The following is a 26,785-nucleotide window of genomic DNA, read 5'->3' as shown; positions in this document are numbered from 1 at the left end:
CTCTTTAGGATAGTCGATGGACTTTGGTTCCTATTGGGTTGTTTGCTCTCACAGTTCAGTAGATGCCCATCTGGAAACCAGACACAGAACCTGCACATCTCAACCACAACATCCCAGAAATCCCCCTCTTGACCATCCATTCATATGAGAAAACAAACACAAATATTCACATTAACACATTGTCCAAGCATAACATCAATGAATTATAGAACATGAATTATCTGCAGAATTTTTTTACAATAAACGTTCATCTTGCGTTTCTGTTTATATATACTGCTGCGATACAGAACTTAAATAATATTACTCACGCTGGCAGCATTAAAACCATAAAAAATGTACATATCTGGTCTAAATCTTCCAAATAAACATGTTTAACTGAATAGAGATTCACAGTATGAAGCCGGTTAGACGGATCAGTTAATGTCTTGTTTATAATTTCCTGTGGAGGGGTCAGGACTTGGTCAGAAGGGCAGAGTCACACCTGACCTCTCCCACACAGCTCTTACAGACCTCGTTCAATGTTATCAACAGCCTCCATGTATAGATCATTACTGTTGTATAGCTGTCACCTCCCTTCCTGCTGCGACAACACAACTCACCGATTACAGCTTTGAATTATGGGTGACAGCGCTTGGATCCTTAAACTTAAAGACAGTCGTAACGATTTGACTGTTTTGTTTATTTTATTTATAAAGCACTTTTACACAACTGACCATTGACCCGAGTAATGAACAATATATAAAACACATAGAGACAATCACAACACACAAATAAGATAAAATAACTGCTAAATAAACCCCTCAGTTTTTAATACACAGACAATTTCTATATCCCATTAAATGGTGATGCGATGAGGTATTTCATTAACTTGTGTTTAAAAAGACTCAACGTAGGCACCTATCTGAGAGAAAAAGGTAAATCATTCCAAAGTTTTGGAGCTATCGCTACCGATCTCCAGTTCTCCGTTTAGTCCTAGGAATCGTCAAAGCCAGCTGGTCAGCTGACCTTAAAGACCGTTTTGGCTCATATTTCTCAATCAAATCCACCAAATACGATGGAACAATACTATGCAATGATTTGTAAACAAAAAACTGATTTTTACAGTTTATTCTGTGATCAGTCGGTAACCATTGTAGAAATCTCAAAAACAGGAGTAATGTGGTCTGATTTACAAGTATCTGTCAAAAGCCTCTTGGACCAATTTTAAAATTGTGTTCATGCCCCCATATAGAGAGTTGCAGAAATCTAACCTTGTAAATACAAATGCATGAATAACTTTCAAGATCACACAAAAATTATTTCACCTTTGCTATTCATATTTCAATATGAATATTTTCCACCCACATTTATGGTTTTAGCTCAAAAGTTCTTTGGTTTCAAAGCACTGAGGACATTGAGACTGAGTCCACCAAAGGCATGATGGGAAGGCTATGAGAAGCACCAGGGTAGTTGTTTACGTGTTCGAAATTTAAGTAGAGGAGAGACTTGAGCCACTTGAGCTGAAAGCATACATCATTTCAATCCGTTTTTTTCACTGGATGGATGTCCCATTCACAGAGAGCGACTGGCGTGCTTAAGTGGCAGATATGTGGTTCTTTGAAATGGCGTTTTTCCAGGAGCGCTCGGGACTGGGGAGCAATGGTGTAGCAATGTGAAGCAGCAACTGCGTCTGATAAATTATTCTTAGTAGGGAACTGAACCCCAGTGTATTCCATAAGCATCCTCTATGGCAGAAGAGGACTGAATTCCTATACATTTAATCTGTGACATCATCCAGTTTGTAATATCCTCCAAAAGTAAAAGTTGTCTCCAAAAACCACGAGAAAATGAGTGTTGATTTCTAGTCTGCGGACTTAATAAAAAGCTTATGATGTAAACTCCCCCAGATTTTATTCTTAGAAGTGGATTCGGTCCAGTTTGGAAAGAATGTGGCTGGCTTTCCTCAACATTTAGTCTTCTCGGAGTCACTCAGATGTGTTGAGGTTTAGAGACGTTTACAGACGGACGGTAGACGAAGTGTGTAGTTTGGAGGATACCTAAATGTTTTCAATGACAACCAAAGGCGACTGATACATTTGAACCGAACAGAACTTTATTGTCATTCCTTTTGATTCCCTTTACACATTTACACAATCAACAAATATAGACAACATAAATATATTTAAAATGTTTTTCTACCAGATATAGACAAGTGGACATGTAAACAACAACATTGTCCACAAAAGGGCATGTAAATATAACAAATAAAAATGAAAGATTCAACTTGGACATAATTATTGCACATTGTCTTGTAGCTTACGAATAGCTTGTAAATATGATATAAATATTTATTATCAAAGTAAATGAGGTCAGTCTCATGCATAATCATTAATAGATATTCCTTAAAATCAACATATTTGATATCTGATGTGACAAAACGAGTGAGTGTGGGATTTGTTTTACTGTAATAATATATACGAATAAAGAGCAAAGACATCACTTTTCCAAAGTATCTAGACAGAGCTGATGCGCATTGGTAAATTATTTGTAGAACATAAATGTATCACAGCTTTCCATTGCCTTTGTTTAACCCGAGCAGTGAACGTGTACCTGCGCAGACATTCCTGTCCGTGTCACAGGTGGTGAATCATTGACAGGCTTCAGTAATGCGTGTCAGAGTTTGAATGCAGCGGCCATGAATAATGTGACATTAACAGACCCGTGGGCTAAGACTTTCTCTGCCTTTCTTAATATAACTCACAAGGATTTGACTAAATAATGACCTGTGAGAAATATTTCACTGCCTATTTCTAGACCGAAGAAAGTATTTCATTTAGCCTAACAGATAAATGGTGTTGACTTGGTCTTTTGGAATATTCTGTGGGCATGCTTTAAATATTTGATGTATTTAAGCTTAATGGCCAGAAGGTATTGATGTATAAGAGGGTTTGCCATCTGTCTTTAATCTTGTTTTCTTAATTTAATAAGGTTATTTTTTATTGCATAGTGTTGCAGTTTGGTCTGCAGTGTTTTTAGCTGGTGAGCGCCCCCTGCTGGTGCAAGTTTAAGTTAGAAAGACAAGCAATTTCAGCCTTGAAACCGCAAGACATGGACAGGATGAGTAAAGGGATACTTCAACCAAAAAGGAAAATTCTGTCATCATTTACTCACCCTTACTACCGCCACATCCAGTGTGGAAAAAATGTAAAATTATAAGGGGTTCTCTCTAATGCGTTCTATTGTCTCTTTGTCGCATCGCGCCGCGTCCGGAGTAAACCCGGTGTTAGATTGTTCCAAACCTGTATACATTTATTTGTTTTGCAAAACACATAGGAAAAAATAAGGAAGAATGTCAGATCTCACACACCATTTACTGCCATAGTAGGGAGAATATAAACTTTGGGAGTCAATGGGGGGTGAGATTTGACAATCTTCCAGATATCTTCCTGTGTGTTCAGCAGAACAAAGACATTTATACAGGTTTGGACCAATCTGAGGGTAAGTAAATGATGAGAGAATTTGGATTTTTGGGTTAAGTATCCCTTTAATGATGTTTGGGCCTTTTTGCTTTGTTACTAACGTAGTGCAAACTATTTTTAAAGATTTATTTTTGGCCTTTTTGCCTTTATTAGTGCAGTAGGAGAGAGAGAACAGGAAGCGTAGAGGGTGAGAGATGGGGTGGAATCGGGAAAGGACCACGAGCCGGGACTTGAATATGGGTCGCCCGGAACGCAACCGCGCCATATGTCGGAACATAACCACAAGGCTATGGGCTTTTTTATTGGGTGATATGCTTTACGTTTGAGATTCAGACACATTCATACAGCTTTTGCACATTGAACCTTCATAAATACCTCCCTTGACATTTCTGTGTTAAATTACAGCTTTAGCTACTGCAATAAGCGAGTAAGGTTAAGCAGAGACGTGTGCTTGTTGTAATTGCTACACCAAACATCCTACAGCTGTGATACAGCGGCATGAAAAACCAAATTGTGTGTTTGGGAGTGTTTATATCACAGAGAGTTGTGAATTACAGGACAGACTCTTGTGTTCTTCGCATGGAAAATATTTCTGTGCATTGACTTTGCTTCAAAGATTTAACGTGTGATTATTATGAGTTTATACATGCTGAATGCATATGACACACTGTAAATGTATTCATACTCGAGTAAAGGAAGTGAATTTTTACAAGAAATCTTTTAGAATAATAGAATTTCTCCTGTAATTTAATGGAAAATGGGGTAAGTCATACCGGTTTGAGTAACCTCACATAAACAGATTGACAGCAGCACGCTTTGATAAACCAACAAACAATATTTGCTGATTAATGTTGTTCAATCTCAGAAAATCTGAACAAGGGCAATCCCGGATTCTGAGATAGCTGTCAAAACATTTAAGCATGTGTGGGGAAAGTGGCTCTCATCGGGGGTCTGGAAGTGTTCATCATGTGTGGGGAAGAGTGCCTGCTAGATGCGTTTCACAGAGACTTTATCAGATTGTTTTAAGGTGCGTCTGGTTCAGAGATGTAGATTTCCATGTATATCAGCTCTCTTTGCTTTAACGGAAGACATGTTGTGGTGACCTTAAAGGTCAAGACCCAAACACCAGCACCATGGCACTGGGTTATTGCTTCTTAGCACATTTTGCTACAGCCTAGAGAGAAATTCTTGCTCAAGCTTTTCTGAGAACAACCACATTTCCAGATTTGTGGAATATTCTGAAAATCTCTTTTTTTTTGCCTCTGGGACCACGAGGGGCGGTTCTGTGATTAGAAATCCTTGAGTTATTTGGTTACGAACGTTTCTACAGAACTGGAGATGGTTTGCCGTAAAAGCCCTGGCATGTTTCGTCACAGCTTAAAGCTTTAAAGCTCGCTTCCCCAGCCACAAAAGCGTCGAAAATGCGCTATCGATTTACAGCCGTGCGGTGAAGTTAAGAGCATGTTGTAGACGTCATGGGCTTTTTTTGGTGTAAGACTCAACAGTAATCCTCTCATATAATCCCTTTTTTTTCAGAGGGAAAAGGTTGTGTATCATATTTTACACTAGTCACGTCTGTACGACAAACAACCCGAAGTGATATTCCATCCTCAAAGCTTTTCCAAATATTTACTGCAGAGCTCCTGAGGTGAATGTATTGTTTCAGGCTGTCGTCATTTAAGGAGATTTTCACTGTGTAAAACCACAGTAATACACAAGAAATCACAATATCACTTTGACAAATGAACCAAATGTGACACTGATGATGCATATTGATTATGGATGCACCGATATGTAAATTGTGGCCGATAACGATAACCGATGCTTCTTGCGCATTGGCAGCCGATAACCGATATATTGGCCGATATACAGTATACGGTATTGTATACAGTATATACAGTATCTAGATATTAATATAACATTTCCCTAGACTGAAACAAAAGGAAAACTGCTTTTATATGACAACATTCACTGCACAAAACAAGGAAACTTTTAGTTCTCTTTTTCCCCCTGAAAATCATGTACCAAGCCTACTTTACACTAGTTAACGTTTATTTTTCCTTTATACTTTTCTGGTATATTTTTTTTCAACAAACAAATTGTAGACCTAGAAAAAATGTCTTAATAGCCACACAACAGGTCTCCAGACAGACAGCATTCAGACAGCATATAATCGGCTATCATATATCAGCCTAAATTTAATTATATGCCGATTTGAAAACACAAAAAAATGACCAATTATCGGCCGATAACTTATCGTGCATCCCTAATATTGATGGTTTCCATCTGTTTTGTGTTCACTTGAACAGGCGAGTGTGTTACCACAGCTGCACCGGTCTTGTTTGATTTCATTTTAGGGTTTTGGGACGAAAACATACAAAGCGACTGCTGACCATCTGATCTTTATCATCTAATCAATAAGCTCTTGCCGAGCACTTTTGAAGGTGCTGTTTTTTAAGGGAAGAGGTCAATCTCTTGAAATCAGATCCAGAAATGGCTGGATTAACTCTCCTCGGTTTATACGTAGTAGCTGTGCTACGTCAACATGCCAATGAAAGGTAGTTTATAAAGTGCCAATACTTCTGTCTGCAACCTTAGAAAGCCAAGATCCCGAAATGTATTTTTTATGAAATCGGATTTAATGCGTAAAGGTTCTGGTAAACCCATGACACGGCCAACAGGAAATGAGTTACCAATTGTATATCTTCCCAGTTGACCTAATCTCTGTTTATTTTTGTCGGGAATAAAGGCAGCTGTCCTCCCAAATGTTTTGTCAGAAGAATCTTTTTTTTATCATTTATCCGATGGACTGCTTTTGTGCATAGTTCCCAGCGGTGGTAATTTCCTCTGGCATACAGCCCTGCTGTGATTCTTTACCTAAAAATCCCCCGTCACTGAATAATAGACCTGATGTCTTGAGATTAGTAAATGGCAACTCACTTGAACTCCTGGCTATTGTATCTGGGATGTGGCCCATTAGGGGTTCCAGAAGCGCTGGCGATGATGTTAATTAAAGAGTTGGGAATCTGTTTTGACCCAGGCCATTGTGAGTAAAGCCACACTGTTTGATACTTGGAATGGTAAAAGTTTGTGGCTATGTCTGTCGTTGAAGGTATTAAAGGAATAGTTTGCCCACAAAAATTCTGTCATGAATTACTCTACCTCAAGTTGTTCCAAACACGTATTCATTTCTTTGTTCTGTTAAACACAAAGAAAGATATTTGAAAGAATGTTAGCAACTGAGATTTCTGAGGCATCGTTGACTACTATTAAAATGGTTGTCAAAGGGGCAACAGAACTGTTTGTTTTCGGAAATTCAACATAACAATAATTATTTTTGTGTTAGTCAACGGTGCCCCAGAAATCCTTCCAAATATCTTTCTTTGAACATTTCGCATTTGCTAATTCATGACAGAATTTTCATTTTTGGGTGAACTATCTAATGCAGTCACCACAGAAGTGTGTGTACTACAGGCTTGTATACACAGTACATGCAACCCTACACATATACATGTTGGGTAAAAACTCTCAGTGTTTTTTTTAATGCGTAACCACTTCTTTGACGTCTATACCCCGGCTGACGTAGTCAGATTGGTGTTTCACCAAAACCCATTGTCCCCAAAAACGAATAGCCATACATGGAAATCAATCACGTTCAGCCTGACCGCAGACGTTTTTAGACTTTTGCAGCCCTTTAAACTACGCATTGTGTGGTCGTAATGCAACCCCAATGTGAACAATGGGCAGATGGTAATCTGAGCTGGATTTATGTCTGTTTTGGTGTGACACACCGCATTACCAGACAGAGAATATACACAGATTTTAACCTTGTCTCCCTGTGACGTCCCCTCACTGACGCTGGGCCTATGCCCTTTCATGAGCCATTATACCACAGGTAAACATTTACATCTGTCTGAAGGGCATTACATTTAGATCAGGATGTGGTAGAATCATTTCTTAAATCAAATGCAGGCTTGAAGTTTCTAACAATTTGTCTTAAGGTCTGAAATAAGGTAGTCGTACATAAGGTATAGGGTTAGGAGTAGCTGGGCCAAGGGTGGTGGTGCAGTTCACAAGGTCAGGGGCTGAGGTGGTTACCAATGCAATTTGGGACCAAACCAAAATAAAAAGAAAGGAAAGTGTCTAGTTAAATTCATTCTCAAGGCTGAGATTAGATGGTGTAGTTAGTTTTTGGAAAACTTTGATGTTGACCTAAAAGATATGCATGCACGTTTTCCATCCTGGTCATGCTTATATTGATTTTGATTGCAGCATGTGCATAGCCTAAGATAAGCATAGAAATATATACATAGATGCCTTATTAGCATCTGTTTCTATGTGCCACTGTACGCATGTCAGATCATCCCAAATGTCTTTCTACCATGAGTAAATGCCAACAGCATGTGTGCCAACCACCTGACCAGGGTTTTTTCCATCGCCTGATCAGATATTAGACAATGACACATTCAGTGGAGCGGTTTCCACTGACAACAGACTGACCTTCACGCTTGTCTGTCATTTGTACAATACTCTTGTCTGTTTCCTCTTACAGGAACACGGCAGAATCAACAGTAGAAAATAAAGAAGCCATTCCAAGAGGTGTCAGTCAAACCTGCGTCCCCCTCAGGGGCGAGTGACTCAGCCAGTGGTGTTGTTGAGTTGTGAACGATCTCCAGGTGTTTTCCATCATCAACATCACGGTTTACAGTAATAGATTGTAAGCTTGTATCGCTGCTGTTTAAAGTGTCATCTAACAGTCCCGTCTGGCTGATTCATAGCGCAGGCAGTGATTTTGTTAGGGGGGTCTGTAAAGAGTGTTTTTTCCTCTGAACTGTTTTAGACCCTTGGTCTTTCGTTTTAGATGTAGAAATGGGTTGAAATACTTAAACAAAGCAAATAATGTGAGGTTTTGTATTAAAACATGCACGATACTGTACTACACATATATTGCGTGTGACACCTAACTATTACATATGTCATTTTTAAAAGCCTTGGATCTGGAGGCGTAAGCTTCAATTTTGCAAATGAGCTTAAAATGGTTGTGCCAACATTCATTTATTTCATTACATAACTAACGTTTTATAAAAAAGGTTTTTAAAATGACTTCTTAGGTTGAATAATGTAAAACAAAGCAGTCAATAAGAGCCCACAAAAGCTTTCAGTACTGATTAAAAAGCATCCAAAGGTTAGATTTCAAGAAGCTGCTTAACTTGCAAAATAACTTTTTAAAATGTTATTTTACTGTCAAGTTTGACTACATACAATATGCTAAAATATAAAATAAAATATTTATTTATTTATTTAGATTTGATTGATTTAAATTAGGGATGCAGGATAAATTATCTGCCATATCGGTATCGGCTGATAAATGGTCTTTTTTAATGTCATCGGCATTCGCCAATAATATAATTTAGGCTGATAAATTATAGCTGCATTATATCTTCAGCTGCACCCTGCTCACCGTTAAAGTACAGTACTGTCTTTCTGTCGTGATCATTCACCAAAACATTGTTGATATAGGTACAGTATGATCATATAGTATTTATGAATGTGTAAATTATCGGAACAAAAGCATATTGTTTGAATCAATTCAGCTGTCTGAATGCTTTCTGTCTGGAGACCTGTTAGACATGTGGCTATTAAGAACATTATTCTGGGTTACTCGAGAAGAACATCTATTATTTGTTTGTTGAATAAAAAATATACCAGAAAAGTTTCAAGGTTAAATAACCTTTAACTATGGTTTAAAGCAGGCTTGATTTTACATGGTTTTCAGGGGGAAAAAGAAAACTAACGGGGACCTTGTTTTCTGTAGTGAATGTGTTCAGATAAAAGCAGTTTTGTTTGTTTGTTTCAGTCTAAAGAAATGTTATATTTATATGATAGTTATATCATATTTAGATATTGTATATCGGCATATGCATCGGTTATCGGCTTCCAACGATAAAGAATCATCGGTAATCGTTATCGGCCAAAAGTTACATCCCTTATTTAATTAAATTATTGGATTCCTCTTTTTATTATTATTTGTAACATTTTGATGAGTTTACAATTATAAATACAAAAATAATATAAGAATATAAAGAATAACGAACTTACGTTTTTGGTAGTGTGTAAATAAATATTTATTAAAATTGAAATATATTTTTTTAATTGGCCATAAAGCATGTAAGTGAAAACTTGGTTCTTGTATTACCTCTTATTCAGACAACAAAGATATCCCTTAGGAATGTTGTTTGGCATTTTTTTTGGCAATAGCCTTTTGAGTTCTTTCTTTATTGTTTGGTCCCAATGCAGAGGCTACAGCCTACATGGGTCTTTAGATCAGGCTTTGGGTCACATTGCTGATGTATTTTCTGGCCTCGGTCAGCGAGCTCTCAGCTGACAGCAGTCTGCATGTGCCACAATGCATGCCATACTTTATCTTCTCCAGTAAATCACTGTCAATTGTTGCCCGCTCGTGATGTCATATTTTCCCCATAGCCTACATCTTTCCATCATCTGGTGGGGGGGCGTTGTAGGAATTCGGTTCATTTCGGTTTTCCCATTCCGTTCTTCCTCCCTTTTCCCCAAAAGAGGTTTGTACTGGATGGAGGCAAGCAAAGATCTTACCAGCAACAAAGTAGTTACACTAACTTTAAAACTTGAGACGGAGGGGGTTGGAACATTCTGAGTTCGGAAACCGATCGGGGCGCTCGATTACATCATAAGGTTGCAAAAAGAAAGAAAGTCCCATGTTGCCAGTGTTCTGCCACTTGGAGGGTGACAGCGCCAAGAATTGAGGTAGTGAGAGTTGTAATGGTTTAAGTGGAAGAGAGAGAATAAAGCTGAAGGAATGAAGGGGGTTGATTCTGAAACCGGGCTTGGAATTGAGAACCAATGAGAGGAGAGACACTGGGGTGTGGGAGTAAATCAAAGATAGAGAGGGTGAAAAAATGAAGGGGAGGGAAAATAGGAAGCGAGAACGAAAGACAAAAGACGAGAAAGAGGGAGACAGAAGAGAAGAGAGATCTCGTCGAGTTAAGAGCTCTTCCGTTGAGAGATGAAAGATGTTTGGGGAAGTAAAGATTCTTGTTTAAACATTCCTGGAGGGGGTCTCTTTACAATGAAAGTCTCTCGTAAGTAAATCCCACTTTTATCACATTTAATCTGCTTGTTTTTTACTCCAATTTTATGGTAAGAGAGATGAACTTGTCAGCGTTTTCATAGAGCACACTTGAAGTACCATTGCATACCTTTGTAAACGTGTAAGGTTTGGATCATCTTCAAAATCCACAAATTCTGTAAAAGCCAAACACTGTGACAAATGTCTTGAAGCCCGTCAAGTTATTAGCCAGACGTGTGAGAACTCGCCTAAGTGCCAGCATGTGCCATGACTCTCCGTAAAGAAAACGTATGTAGTCTTTAAAAAAACAGAAGTAAGGTAAGGCGTCTGTCATTGTGCTGGCAGGCATCCAGTCACATATTTAGTGGCATTGTAAAGCGTTGAATCGGCACCATACTGTGTTTCAAAGGGATTGTTGTGGCGGTCATTGTACACCGCACGCAGGTTGGGAATCACATCGATGGGAGAGTTTAAACTCATTTAGTGAGAGTTCCCCGGTCGGCACCAGGCCAGAACCTGAGCTTTCCCTCTCCTTCATCTGAACCAGGTGAATCTGTTTTCTGTCACAACGGACACGCATGATGTCCGTCACAGATTGTGACTGTACAACAGTGGCAGTGATGTTCTGTTTTGTTTGTATTTAAGATAACATTATTTAAAATGAATCATTATTAAACTGTTTTGCATGTAAATATAGTATTTAAGATGCAATCCACAACTTTATCGCCATCTTTGTTTGATGTATAATACTGCAAGAAAAGCGGGACTTGTTTTCTTTACGCGTGACTTCAGAGAGATTGTTTTCAACATTGATTTTTTCCAAAGGAAAATATTTCAGTTGGAGTTCACTTTGTCTACAATTGTGTGTACTATACATTTATAGTTACTTTTTATTAATATTTACATTTATTTATAATTATACATACAGTACTTAGTAATGATAATTAACTGGTTAGGGTTAGTTATATGTAATTATGCACATTTTTTTGTAAAAAATTGGGCACTGTAAAATACCCAAATTGTATTGCTTGGAAAGGTTTTGGTATTGATGTATATTTCATCAAACCGGTAAAATTTGACTGCTAAACATAAGGAGGAAAAACAAAGCCATACAAGTCAAATATTGTGAGCTCTTGGACATTTGCTCTGTTAATATTTACAAAGATAAATGTCCAGCGTAAGTCAGAAATCATTGCGTCTTTTATTCTTTCAGATTTAGCATCTTGTGTTTGCTTAAGCCCTCTTATCTGTGGTACCGGGTTGCTATAGGCTAAATAACAGGCTTTCGTGACACGGACTTATAGAACAACAGTTTCTCACGTCTGCTGACGCTTGGTGAAGAATTTTGTCCTACTCACAAGTGCTGTATACCATGCTACAATGAAGCGAAGCTTATTGTTCGGTAAAGGAGGCGACACAAAGGACAGGTAACTTTAGTGGGGTGGAGACTGCACAGAGTTCTCATCGAGGTTATCAATGTTACCGGCCTTACCATAAGAAGTAAACCTATGAGGCGGTTAACAGTTTCTCTCCGCACGCTCTGGGGTCGGGCGTGTGGACGGCCCACCCACCGGAGGCCCTTTGGGCGTCACTACGATTGTCAAATGGGCCTTGTTGTAACTTTAGTGTCATTTGAAGATGAGTTGCTGTATCATTGTATTACATTGGATGTTTACACGGGCGAGCTGTTCTTGTTTAATAAAATAACAGCAGAGAGTCAGTATGCTGAAGGTGACCCAAAGGATGCTCCTGTATTGATGAACGGGTAAGATTCGATGTTGGTTTTGTTTTGGATTCAGGAATTCTATATGACATGTTTTGGAGATGTTACATTGAAGAAACATTTATTGACTGACAGATTACTTTGTGACCAATTTCTACATGTATTAGTTTACATTTACATAACATCCTTCATGTTTGGGAATCTTTACTCACAGCTGTTGCCTTTGGCTTGCCTGTTGGAATTTTAAGGAACTATACATTGTAAGGCTGCTTTGTAATGTTGTTTTACACAATACAAGTTACTCCAAACTATTTTAATCTAATTCAATGTTACTTAAGAACTTCTCAGTATTGAGATGGTGTTGATATACATAGAGGACACATGCTGATGGATTTTCCATCAGCGGCAATGAACTTGAGTAACTGGATAGCAGCTTGAAATGCGACGCATTATTGAGCAATGGAATGCATGCGCTGACGTCCCTTTTTTGTTTTGTAAATATCGGATTTTGCTGTTCCAAGTCAAAACATTGATTTGAATGAACGTCTCTGGCTGGCGGTATTTAATTCTGTTTGGATGTTGGGTTAGATAACAGTGGAATGCATCGAGTTTGTCACACTTTTTCAGATAGCATTGCATTTTTTCTGTTGTTTCCTGGAAACACATTCGCGCTTGAATAACCGCGGGGTCCTTGACATTTTAAATCTGTTGTTTTGTTCGGCTGCCCTGCAAATCAACTTTTCAAGACTGTAACCGATCGATTACCATTTGTATACAGTTTTATTACAAATACCATGTTATTTATTTATATTTCTGTTAAACCATAGTTCATTCTCATAAGGGAACCTTCCACAGGCCTGGCCGTACATCAGCTAACGTATGCTGGGACGTGTATATTACACATAATACAGTCTTTACTTATAGGAAAAAGCTTGCGATGCCAGTATGTGTCCGTCCGATCTCTGTATCCTGAAGATTTTAAGCTCTTCTCATGTTTTTGTCATGTAGGATTACCAGCAGAATTTACAGGCTGTGAGATTATGTTGTAACCCTGAGAGTTCCTGACCTTCTCCATGCAGAGACAGGAAGAGCACTGGAATTAAATAACACAAAACTGACTGTTATGTAATGTCTCTCTCTCTCTCTCTCTCTCTCTGTCTGACTGTTTATTATCCAGCTAAATATTAAATCTGTTGAACAGAAGAAATATGTTTGTACAGTTTAATAAAAGACAAGGGTTTAACATTATACAAAATATAATAACCGACCAATCAGCATTAAGTACTCCCGAGAGTCATCTCATAAGAATATTGGGAAAATTGACATTGCTGTTAATATCACAACTATATAACGTTAAAAGGTGGTGAATATGAGGCTGTTGATGTTAAAGATCTGTGTATACTGTACATATCTGTGAAACTTTAGAACCTTCATTTGTCATTAATCTCCCAGTTCGCAAACAAGGAAATCTGGTCCTTAAATCTCATTCCTTTGTATTTGAATATACGTATACATGTTTAATGAGTCTAACCGGAGCAAATGTTTTGTTTTTTGCAGAAATCGAGGCGAAGGAGGCTTGCGACTGGCTGCGAGCAGCAGGATTCCCTCAGTACGCCCAGCTATTTGAAGGTAACGCTTCACCGCAAACACAAGCTCCGAAAACCTCACAAAACCCTTCACACCCAACTGTTAAGCCACAGTTTAAACTGTCTCAGGGAAAGAAAAAGGCTGGTACTCTCATTCAGATTTGAAAACAATCATACAACGTCACTTTTGGCTCAGAAAGTGCACGACTTCAGAGAATTGAAAGTGGGATTTGGTTTCCGTCGGAGTCAGTTTGGTGTTAATAGGCACTTTGATGTCTGCCAGAACTGATGATGTTATAGCTGATTGTATCTCATTGGTTCCTCTTGCGGTTTCTTGTCAGAGAACGTCTCATTTGTAGTTCCTAAAATAAACTCTGGAACGTTTTCATGTGAAACGTGAGAGGCACGGAGAGGTTCAAGTTTAGAGGTACCACTTAAACAAACTAGAAGTACAACGTCCTCACAGAGAGACGAAGGTCATGGGAATAACCTTCATACGTTTGGCTTCAAAAACGCTTCTTTCATTTCACATGCCCTTGGCTTGTTTCTGAACGCTATTGATCTTTTCAGCGAGCGCTTTGGGGTTTTAGTCTTTGGATGTGTGAACATAATTACCATCCTGATGTTTTTCTCATTTGTTAGAATGTTACTGTATGTATCCCAAGAATTCTGTTCTATTTTATCAGGAGCGTTGAAAATCACATCCAGATTAGAATAAATGTTTGTGTTTACATAATAGATGTCTGTGCAGTGTGCACTGTGCATACTTATTTTGTATTTAAAAACACATACATGTGTATATATATATATATATATATATATATATATATATATATATATATAAACTGTATATTCTCTTTATAATTAAAATTATATATAAACATTTATAACAAATATTTAAAAAGATTATGTGTTTATAAAAAAAACGTATGCACAATATACAGACATACAGTATATTATGTAAACACAAACTTTTATTCTGGATGCAATTAATCATTTAACAGCCCTCATTTTTATTATTCATAATTTGAGACTTTGGTGTATTTTCTCAGGTGTATAATTTGACAATTACAGCCCATATATTTGATCAAACAGAAAAAATATTTTATTATTTTACTTACTTTTTTTAAAGATAAATATGATTTACAAGGGCTGTACGGTAACGTAGCACGTAGCACTGGTGTGTTTTGATATATAACTTAACACTATATATATATAAAATATTAGTTTAATAATTTTAAGGATACTCTATTGTTTGTAGTGTATCAATTTACCGCTAGAATACTACAATTTACTATAGTACATATTATAATACAATACAGTGTTTATAATCTGGATGTTTTTTTTGTTCAAGTTTACCAGACTTTTATTTTGACGGGTCGTCGCAAAGAGTGTGTGGTTGACTGTATCTTTTCTCTAACAGTGACATGCTTATGAAATTAACTGGAGTTGGTTCATGTGTTCATGTCAGCATACAGAGATCTAGACAAATGCACAAGTGTGTAGTAATGCGTTAAACTGTGCCGCTCATTCTTTGCAAACAAGCAGGTGACATATTTAAAAACGCCGCTATTCCTTCCCTGTTTTCACATCACGGAAATCACAGGGCTCTAAAAAAGACTCATGAATCAAGTTTTAAAATGCAAAAACACTAAACCTTACAAAACAAGCATCTCTGTCTAAAACACATGCAAAACTGTATCGCACGCGTGCTACACTGATACATTTATTCTTAGCACAGACAGATATTTTTGTGGCAACGTACATGTCGCACTGTACTGCCCTGTTTACATTTTTTTACATTTTACATCCATATTTGACTTATTATGCAGTGTATTATGTAATAAACATGACATCCTGTAATGCAATGCATTCTTTTTACTCTTTAATACTACTGTTATACTGTCTTGCCCTCGTGAACAAGGACACTATTTGACCGATACGGAATCAAAGAGCAGAATTATCATCCCATAAAGCATCTCTTCATAAGAGTCGCTTTGGTATTTTCAGTGATTCACAGCCAGAACACAGCCATCCTCTGTAAATCTCTGCAGAGAAAAAAAAGTATGATGAAACATTTAATGGTAGCAGTGGTATGTAGGCTTCACCCCATTACATAAGTTGGAAACTATATTGAGCGGAAGATGTAATGGCTTTCAAAGCCAAGTTCAGTTTTTGGGGGGCAAATCCTGTCTTATTTTATTAGCATCTGGAAGTCTAAAACAAGTTGCTTCTCTCTTTGCCGTGGCTTTCGCTCTGGAAAGAATGTGTTGTTAGGGATTTTTTCAGAACGTGGGCGCCTAGATTCCTCCGTCTTCACTGTGAACATGCAAAGATTGGCCTATTAATGAATCAGAGTGGAATCATTACGTGCCCGAAACGAAATTCAGATTTTTTTCTATGAGTTTGCAATAATGGATTTGTTTGTTGTCCTCGCAGATTCTCAATTTCCAATTGACATCTCTCCTGTGAAGAAAGATCACGACTTCTTGGACAAAGACCTCGTTGAACCTCTGTTCCGGTAAGAAACTGTGGTGTCTTTGTCCTTGAATCTAATGAATAATGTAAAACTTCCACTTAAGGTGATAAACACAAGTCATGTCGCAAACTGGTATGGAAACACCTTACTAAAAAGAGATACTGCGTGAATTATAGTAGACATGAAACATGACAGATTTTCTTTGAATAAATTACCACACAGCAGTCAATTCACTTCTCATTGATGTCATTGCGTATTGCATCATTTAATTCCACGTCCTCGCTTGTTTTTCTCATGTCAATCTTTTCATAACACTAAAGTAAATAACGTCACGATTAAAGCAACAACTTATTAAAGTTTGTGAATTACGCAGCCGTCGAGCTTTCCCAGAAATGAAGTATAAAAATGTTCTCCGAGTTAGTTTCCCTCTTGTATAGACACTGAATTTGAAGAATTAATTTGAAAGGAGGCCGTCGGTGACTCGGGTTGCTTGGAGACTGTCCTAGCAGGAGGTCATGGGGCGGAGGGGGGGCTCGGTCTACTGTGACTCCAAACAACCCTTAAGCAACTCATCGAAATTCCAAACCTGTTTGCTGTTGTATAGAAAACAATGTCCTACATTCCCACCTCACCCCTTGACTTCTCACTTTCATTCAGCCCCGCGAGGAAAACGGCTCCGTAAACAATTCTAGCACGACATGGCGGTATGTAGAGGATGTAAGGCAAGAACCAATGAAAAAACGTCTTTAGCATTTATCACTTGATGCATTTTGCTGATGATGAGGTCGTGCCAACTTGTTTTTTTTGGAATTGCTGTAGCACTGTTAACTCAAAAAGGTTAACCCAAGAAAATATTTCTAACATTCCCATCAAGTTGGAATGTTGGAATGTGTTGAACCAATGTTTTTAAGATGTTGTAGAATAATTAGAAATGACCTTTAATATTACTCCAATACATTTTTTGATATCTTAAGGTGCGTTTGTGTGGTGCCAGTCTCTACCTACGAGGTTGTTAGAAGGCGTTCCTAGCCCTGCAGTAACAGACAAGAGACGGATGACGTGAGCGCTCCCGCTGTACTCCACTTGGTAGTCGCTCCCAAAAGTCGCTCATCATTTGTATAAAGTTGAGCAAATCTTAACTTTGTCAAGTCTATAGACATGGCCACCACATGTCGCCAACAGTAGTTGTTAATGGATGTCAGCTTTTTCGCTGAGAATCGATGACAGTCTGAGCGGGCGTTAGGCTAACGTTCTCTCAAGGTTAGGAGAATGTTAGCTGGGATCTTGAATTTACAGGCAGATATTTGAACGGCAATTGCCTGAAATATCAACATTCTTATGAAGATAATGACCTTACACATTATCTTTCTAAAACAGTCAGTTTTATTGTTTTGTTTTTGTTGGTTAATTGCTTAGTCTTGTTATTTTCATTTAATAGCAGACTGGCTTTTTATTTGCTCCATATCTGACGGCTCCACCGTCATGGCACAATGACAGACCACTGAACTATATAACAAGTCGTAAAAAGTCACAATTATTACGTTACAAACAGTGGAATGGTTTTAATGTATGCTTGAAGCACGCAATGTGCTGTCATTTCCTCATTCATTGTACAGTTATTGCTTTTATTGACTTTTAATAAGCTTCCAGATTTAAGCAGCAGAGGCAAGAATATAAGACCTATTGAAGCTTTTATGACTTTGAACAGTAAGCAAACACGACAATCGGAAAATCCTTAGAAGACACATAGGAATGCACTAGCAACCAACCCAATTGGTGGTAATGAGTTTCGTACACCTCCTCTCACATTTAATACTGATTATAAATGTTGATAAAAGTTGAATATGTATTCAAAATATATATTTAGCTATTTCTTTACGAACTTTTTGTCGAATGTTGTATATGAAGCTGGCTCAGAGATTCAAAGACTAGCCCAGCATCATTTTTCATCTTTGACAGACCATGTAAAAAGAGTTGAACACAGAATGTCTTTTCTCTTCTGAAGGTTTTGGTAAATACATTAATGGGAAAGCAAGCTCTCGTGTTTTTGTAGGACTAAGAACTGAGACAAACAAGGCCTCTCACATCTGAAAGAGTGGCACCTGGAATCAACACCACATTGTGTTGTTCTGGAGAACCATTGAAACCATGACAACTTCGATTTGCAGACATCCGCCTATTAAAAACAAGCAACGGAGAGAGAAGGACATTGGTCAATTATTGTAATAGATCTGATTATATTAGAGACTGGTGTCCACATCACCAGAGGTTCGTGGCTGTGAGGGCAGAATTACTTTCTAAATTTTTACATTTTTCACATTTTCTATCCCATCCAGGCGACTCAATACGTTGAACAGGTGTGCCTCTATGAAACTGGATGTTAACCTTCCCAAGAAAAAAGTAAGTGCATCATTTCTGTTGGACCAGTTGTATGTTTTTAGTGTTTTTTTTGTTATGTGGTTTTGCTGCTTTAACCTGAATGATTATTAGTTTTTATTATGTATTATAACTGTACAAAAGCCACACGATGTAACCATTTGTGTCAAATTCCATCCGTTCCTCCTTTAAAAAAGATGATAATTTGAAAGTCCATTGTTCTGAGTGAATTGATATTTTTCTTCCTAAGTATCTCTTATTGCACCACCTAAGGATATTAGATGGAAAGCGATATTTTGTGTTATATCACTGGTTATGTAATCATCCAACAGAGGAAGGAATGTGACCTTTGAAACACGAAAAAGCCATTTGTGTGAATCTAAACTGTTACCTGTGGGGGTTCTGGATTTTTGGAAAAGGAAAATAAAGAGAGACTAGACTAAGATTTCCTAAAGCTTAAGTGTGGTTTTTTAAACACAAAAATACTTAGTAGTGTAGAAAATTGTAAGTCTCTTCTTGTTCATTGCTTAACAGAAAGTGTAAGTCAATATAACAAAATTATCTTTCTAGAGTGAAGACTCAGATGAAGACGACCTCTTTGCCATCAGTGACAAATGGACCTTTGAATGGAGCAGTCGTCGCTGGTCCAGGCTACAGGACATAGACTGCCTCCTGAGGGGTGTGGAAAACAGGAACCCAGCGGAGAACTCTGCCCTCCGGACGACCACCAGCAGCGAGAGCGTTCTGACTGATCTGAGCGAGCCGGAGGTCTCCTCGCTCCACAGCGAGAGCAGTGCCGGCAGTGGTGAAATCCGCACTCACAGCGCAGACGAGTCAGACGTCTCACACCGCACGTGCTCGGAATCCGCTGCCATGCCTGACCGTACACAACTCGGCATGGCCCACCTCTCTCCGGATCTCTCGGGCTATGGCTCTCTCCCCAAGAAGCATGCAAAGCGAGGACGTACGCGAGCGAAAGAATTCTTACGCCGCATGGAGGTGTTGCAGTTACGTGGAGCGATGGGTGGCCTGGGGAACAGGAGTCTTGTTATAAGCGCCCCGGTTCTCCAACAAGAACCCCAGACCGTGAAAACTCTTCGCTGTGTAGAGATCTTCAACGGAGACGGACAGTCGACCGAGATGACGTCCGGTATGGGGCTGACCACACAGTCAAGTAGCGAGGGGAGCGGGAGTCAATCTAGCGGGAGTACTGTCAGTACACCGAACCTGAAGGAACGCAGCGTCCACCGGGCCGATCACAAGCGCAGCGGGATGTACCTTGAGGACCTGGATGTGTTCTCCAGTGACATTCAGGGTAAACGGGTGGCTGAGCAGAACCGTCGCAACGAGTTCCGCTCTTACGAGGACCTGGTGGTTCACATTCCTGAAGACCACAAACCTGGAACATTTCCTAAAGCTCTGTCCATAGAAAGCCTAGCACCCTCAATGGAAACCTCCATCAACTGTCACCCGGCAAGCGTGGACTCGGAGGTCCGACGTCCACCCAGCATCAAAGAACCTCGCCCCATCACCCAATGCTGCACCAGAGGCAGTCGGATCAGCATTTATGACAACGTACCCGGCTCACACCTCTATGCCAGCACCGGTGACCTCATAGACTTAGAAAAAGAAGACCTTTTCCCACATCTGGATGATATTTTACAGCATGTTAGTGGGCTTCAGCAGATCGTGGATCACTGGTCTAAGAACGTACTGCCCAATAGTGAAAGCGCAGGGCAGGAGCGAGTCGATCTTGATGGCGGGAGACAGGGAGACCTGCAGTCGTCCAGTCAGATCACGCTGGACTTTGAGGGACATTCAGTGCTGGAGGGTCAGGCCACCTCCAGTGATGGAGAGAGAGACGGGGTATCGCTTAATGAAACTGAATCCACAGGCATGCGAGAGAGGAGAGACTCGGGGGTAGGAGCTTCACTGACCAGACCAAACCGGTATGCTTGTGTTCACAAAATATTGTGTTAAATATTATTTAAGGAAAAGCCCACACGTGTGAATAAAACAGCTTTTGATTCGACTGTCCGATTATTTTGGGTCCTTGAAAAAGGAGGAAGCTTCATATTAAAGAGCAGTAATTCCTAAAGCCTTCAGCGAATCTGGATGTGAATACACTTTAAATAAAGCAATCGTTTTAAATACACGTGCCTCTGTCCAAATAGTTATGGACTGACTGTATATGAAATAATATTTATGTATATAATATAAATGTATTATTTACATTATTGTTTATTATTTAAAAACAAAAGAATCTTAAACTTTTGACTATACTTACATTTTTAAGTATTTAAATCATTTAGTAGCTGCAAACAATTGTGATATGCCCATTTTCATTATTTAGTTCATTTTTATATATCTTTCAGCCCTATTCAATGACTACATTTTCATAAATGACAAAATATTGCAGATATATTTGCAATGCACTTTTTTGCTTACATCAACGTTATGCTCTGTTACAATTTTTTTTTCTTCAAGGATTCAATTCATGAAATCTCATCATTTTTAGCCGTGTCGTTATAATATCAGTTAAGTTTATTGAGTTTAAATTCTATCTCTGTGCTTCATATATTTCCCTGCTCTGTGTTTAGTTTGCGATGGCCCAGCTTTCAGATTTCCAACCGCCTCAGCCGATCGGTTGCCTGTCTGCAGATCACCAGTCAGTCTGCAGGTCAGCTCAGCCTGCTGCAGAGATTTTCCTTACTCCGCCTCACTGCCATCATGGAGAAGTACTCCATGTCCAACAAACACGGCTGGACCTGGTAAGTAGCCAATAAAGGCTGGAAAATGTGTCACATCATCAGACCCTATGAGATTGTGATGACCTCGTTGAGGTTGTGACAGTAAAGCTAAATGCACGCTCCCTCTAGTGGTCACTGTTGTAAATCTCTAGTTTTATTATTTAGAAAAAAGGAAACGCACCAGTGGAAAGTAGAAGCTGACGTTGTGCTTTGTCTCTCAGGTCTGTGCCAAAGTTTATGAAGAGGATGAAGGTTCCAGACTATAAGGATAAGAATGTGTTTGGTGTTCCACTAATTGTGCATGTACAGCGGTTCGGTCAACCTCTACCTCTTGGTGTGCAGCAGGCCTTACGCTACCTCAGGAGTCAGTGCCTCGACCAGGTCCGCCAACCCCATCTGTTTATGTCAGCGAATAAAAACATTAAAATGGCTTAATATGCTTAGATTTTAAACAAAGCAAGTTGTTTTTAATATATAATATTTGTTTTTAAATACAATGTTTACATTTTATATGTTATATATTTGATTTATATGCATTTATTTGACATATTTGGTTCACATTATATAGAAAATTGTAAATCTTTTATTAGTCGACTATATATAGTATAATATAGTCAACTTTTGTGATACCCAGGTTGGTCTTTTTCGCAAGTCGGGTGTGAAGTCTCGCATCCAGGCCCTCCGACAGATGAATGAGATTTCTCCGGACGATGTTAACTACGAGGACCAGTCTGCGTATGACGTGGCCGATATGGTGAAACAGTTCTTCCGAGATCTGCCTGAGCCTCTGTTGACCAGTAAACTGGGTGAAACCTTCCTCCATATTTATCAATGTAAGGAGTTTTTCTTCTACATGCATCGGGTGCATTCAGGAAGAGAAAAACGGACTTCCTCTCATCACTCACTCTGTCTTTAGATGTGCCCAAAGAGCAGCGCTTGCAGGCCGTGCAGGCGGCCATAATGCTGATGTCAGATGAAAACCGGGAGGTCCTGCAAACTCTCCTCTGCTTCCTGAGTGATGTCACTTCCTCTGTGCAGGAGAACCAGATGACACCCATGAATATCGCAGTGTGTTTGGCACCGTCGCTCTTTCATCTCAATATCTTAAAGAAGGAAAATCTGACACCACGGTAAAAAAACAGTCTGAAATGTTTTTATATTTCTTCTGTAATAAAAATGTTATTAAATAAAAATGAAATGCACACAGAGCTATGCAGATGCAGAAGAAGATCGCCACAGGAAGACCAGACCAGAAGGACCTGAATGAAAACCTGGCGGCCACACAAGGCCTGGCACACATGATCACGGAGTGCAACCGCCTGTTTGAGGTGAAACACAACGAAATCTTTGACTTCCCAAATGAAACATTTGTCACATTAAGACCAAATCACCAAAATTCTCATGCATTCACCCTCAGATTCCACACGAAATGGTGACGCAATCGAGGAACTCATACGTGGAGGCGGAGCTTCAGGCTCCGACGATGGAGGAACTCTGCAAACAACAGCAGGACGAAGACGGAGAAGATGAGGGCTCCTGTTCCGCCTTCATGGAAGCCAGACTTCAGGGTCTCCTCAAAGAAGCCAGAGAGAAAGCCAAAGGCTGGGTGTCCTGTCAGAGCACAGGCAATACTGAACTCTCATACAAGAAGGTGAGAATGAACACCCCATGATATGAGTTTTACATCAGTGATGCTTCATATCACACGGTGGGCTGTGAGTTTCCACACTTGTAACAGCTCTCGTGCTTCCGAAGGTGGGCGACGGGAACCCGCTGCGACGTTGGCGGGTCTCGGTAGAGGTGGAAGCCCCCCCATCGGTGGTTTTGAATCGGGTTCTGCGGGAGCGCCACCTGTGGGACGTGGATCTGATGAACTGGAAAGTGTGTGAGGTTCTGGACAGGCAAACGGAAGTGTTTCAGTATGTGCTCAACTCCATGCCTCCTCACCCCGGCAGAGACTTTGTGGTGCTCAGGTGAGTTGGTTTACACCGGGACTGATGTGATTCCGCATTTGATGTTGAGAAATGATAATAAAGATACTTTAGTTTTGCATTCATTTAGGAGACATAGATGGTTGATTTCTGGATGATTTTATGTGCTCTGAGCTGATTTTTAGAGTAAAACCTTGAATTTTTCATACAAATAAAATCCGCCCATATAATATAAAATACATATAGATATAAAAATGTATATAGTCTGACCATCCTCGGTCGAAAAGTCTTTGAATCGGAATGTATTAGCAGATAAATGAATGAATTTTATAGATCACAGATTACTTTGTTGTCCATGTTGTGTGTAAACAATATGTTTGTGGTTAGGTCGTGGAGGACAGATCTGCCCCGGAGGACATGCTCTCTTGTTTCTGTGTCTATTGAACATGAGGACTGTCCGCCTGTAGGGGGCGTCAGAGCTATAGTGATGGAATCTAACTACTTACTAGAGCCCTGTGGCTCTGGCAAGTCCAGACTTACCCACATTTGTAGAGTTGATCTGAAGTGAGTATATATAGCTTGCTTGCACACACTTATATGTACCATATAGATGGATTTAGCAGCAACAATATCAACAAAAGTTATATGGCCCAAACTTAAACTTCCGAAAGACCTCCCCAAAGAATGAATAACTATTGAGTAGTTTTAATTTAGTACGATTAATATAAAATAAAATATAAAAAAATTGTATATTAATAAAAATTGTATTTAAAATAAATATATATATTAGACCTCATGGTAATACCAGAGTACTATGGTATACAGCAGAGGTATTGTAGGTTTCTTTTTATAGATTTTATTAGCTTTTTTTTGGCAATTTTGTTATATGGTTTTGTCATTTTGTGATAAATGTATTTTTTATGTTTCTATATTGAATTAATTAATTTATTATTATAGTTTAAGTGCCTTAAACATATTTCAGTTTATTTCTGAGGCTACATTAAATGTAAACAGTACAATGATAACATACTAAAGTACATTTTTGATATTTTTCTCTCTAATATCAGTTTTCTGCATGTTTTCTTTTCAGAGGGAGAACCCCAGAATGGTATAACAAAGCTTTTGGACATCTTTGCGCTGCCCAAGCCGCCCGTATCCGCAACTCCTTCCAGCCGATCCACGCAGAGGGTCCAGAGACCAAAATATGAGCCGCATTAATACTCAGATTAAATCATGACAGATCTCTGCCTGGAGATGTGAGATCTCGGATCCCTCAAGTTCTATGACTCTAACTTGACTTGACTTTTGCACAGTGGGTCAAGCATGGGTATATAAACCCAAGTGGGAAAATCATCAACGTACCAGTGTACCTTCCTTTTGTTGATTTCTGATATCTTATTTTAATTATTATTATTATTTGTATGATAATTATTGTATTTTTTTAAGCAAATTTTTTTATACAATGTATAGGATGCCTAAGCTCTTAAGTGCTTCTGGGAAGCATAAATTCTATTAAATTAAAATAAAGAACGCTATATTTGCACATGCATGCACCACATGTCCATGTATGTGTTTGTTTGTGTGTATGTGTGGACATACATGCGACTTGTATAGACTATATATACAGTATATATTTAAATGCTCATGTAGTACGGACATTTTGCATACATGTGTTGATATCTTTTGCACAGATATCAGTGTAATTCATATGGTACAAAATGTAACTCAATTGTAAGCTGGGTTTACTTTGCTTTGTGTTTTTGTTGTAATGTTTGTCCAAGAATGGGTGTAATATTCAGGTATTTGTGTTCGCTTGTAAGAATGAACAAAATGACTTGGGTTTGATTTTCTCAGACCTGCTTATAGTACTGGATAACTTTGATTAAAAAGAGACAACGATTTTTAATTAAAGTGTGTATAAATGAATTAATATTAATTTGACTAGTGTCTGTTTTATTTCCACTGTCAGTGTCATAAATTGTTACTAGAACTTTACATAAAAAATAAAATGACTCACTGAAACAGATCAGAAAAATATATGAAAGTCGTCTCACCAAAACGCTCTCTCTCTCTCTCTATATATATATATGTATATATAAATATATATATTTTATTTAATCACATTTGGAGCCTGTGTGCTCGAAACGTTAAGTCTATTTTAGTCTTTCAAATTGATGTGTGTGCGTTTGTTGTATTTTGTTCTTAGTGACTTGAATTTATAATGTGGTCTCTTTACGACAGGTGCTCAAAGGGGTAGGTGGGGTTGAAAAAAAGAGGCATTTGTTACATTTATTTTTATGCAGATCACATTACTGAAACTTTAATTTATTTATACCTGTTTTGTTAGTGAGGCTTCTTCTGTCCACAAGATGTCAGTATTTGTCTATGAATTCTTCATATCACTATTTAATGGTAATTTAAAACACAATGTTATAATGTTAGTCCGAACAAATAACCACATCTTACAATCAGTATTTAGTTTAGATTTACAATTTTGGTTTAGTAGAGCAGTTGTTGTGTTAATTTAACCATTAGGAAAACATCTAAGGAACCAACCAAAAAAGAAATGATTATCAACGATGGCGACATTAAAATGTGATTAAAATGAATAATTAATCAGTGTATTAAACATCTAGTGGTGAGGTTGTGAATTGCAACCAAAGGATCACCCACCCTCTCACCCCTCTCTATCAACGCACTACGGTGGCTTATCAAGAACAAAGATGTGGTCATGTTTTCACTTCTTTGCCGAAGGAGATAACGTATTTACGAAACGCGCTCCGTAGAGCAGTTTATCCATTTAGGGCTACTGTAGAAAACATGGCGGATTCCATGTTAGGGGACCCGCGGTGTATGTAGATATAAATAGCTCATTCTAAAGTTATAAAGACATAATGCTTCATTGTGTGAGGTCATTAAACCCCCGATGACATGTGTATATTATATTGCATTTCTGTCAATCCTCCTAAATTTGACACACAGCACTTTTAAGGTCCACATCATGTGTGTTTCCTAGGGATCAAATGCGGAACCTTTTGCACGATCCATTGAACAACATGAACATAAGTATGCGATGTAATACGGTTTTCCTGCAGCACGTTTGCTGGTTTGATTCTTTCAAAAGAGCAAAGTCGTGTCTCAGATTTATAACAAGGTATATCATCGTATACAAAATACGTGACACAAGCGAGGACACATTGCATTTATACTTAATCAATGTATCTACGTGTTTCTATCTATCCGACTACTCGTCTGATCTGTAGGGATCCATAGGTGCAGAAACAGTATGCAAACTGCAGGCAATACACTGCTGAGCGTGGGGGGCGTTTTCCCAGCACGGCAAACACTTGATCAGTACACCCAGCTGGGTAATGCAA

General features: G+C 38.7%; 1 protein-coding gene across 3 annotated transcripts in view; it reads left to right on the top strand.

The window, feature by feature from the left end:
• The window catches only part of stard13b (StAR related lipid transfer domain containing 13b), a 34,486-nt gene extending 9,059 nt beyond the window's left edge, over positions 1 to 25,427 (top strand). For 2 of the 3 annotated variants that reach the window (XM_079481242.1, XM_079481241.1), the window contains exons 2-14: positions 13,844 to 13,915; positions 16,312 to 16,393; positions 18,688 to 18,751; positions 19,298 to 20,676; positions 21,328 to 21,498; positions 21,699 to 21,858; positions 22,112 to 22,310; positions 22,394 to 22,607; positions 22,685 to 22,805; positions 22,895 to 23,128; positions 23,233 to 23,450; positions 23,796 to 23,972; positions 24,499 to 25,427. In XM_079481242.1, coding sequence (XP_079337368.1) covers positions 13,844 to 13,915; positions 16,312 to 16,393; positions 18,688 to 18,751; positions 19,298 to 20,676; positions 21,328 to 21,498; positions 21,699 to 21,858; positions 22,112 to 22,310; positions 22,394 to 22,607; positions 22,685 to 22,805; positions 22,895 to 23,128; positions 23,233 to 23,450; positions 23,796 to 23,972; positions 24,499 to 24,616 — 3,209 coding nt within the window. In that variant the 3' untranslated portion in view covers positions 24,617 to 25,427. Of the gene's footprint in view, positions 1 to 10,446; positions 10,577 to 13,843; positions 13,916 to 16,311; positions 16,394 to 18,687; positions 18,752 to 19,297; positions 20,677 to 21,327; positions 21,499 to 21,698; positions 21,859 to 22,111; positions 22,311 to 22,393; positions 22,608 to 22,684; positions 22,806 to 22,894; positions 23,129 to 23,232; positions 23,451 to 23,795; positions 23,973 to 24,498 lie in introns of those variants that run through there. The other variant, XM_079481243.1, reaches the window with a different exon arrangement.
• The last annotated feature ends 1,358 nt before the right edge of the window (positions 25,428 to 26,785 follow it).

The sequence above is a fragment of the Barbatula barbatula genome, assembly GCF_947034865.1.
Source record: "Barbatula barbatula genome assembly, chromosome: 19".
NCBI classification, from domain to species: Eukaryota; Metazoa; Chordata; class Actinopteri; order Cypriniformes; family Nemacheilidae; genus Barbatula; species Barbatula barbatula.
Note: the sequence above shows the minus strand (reverse complement) of the source record. Positions and strands in the feature narration are given on the sequence as shown.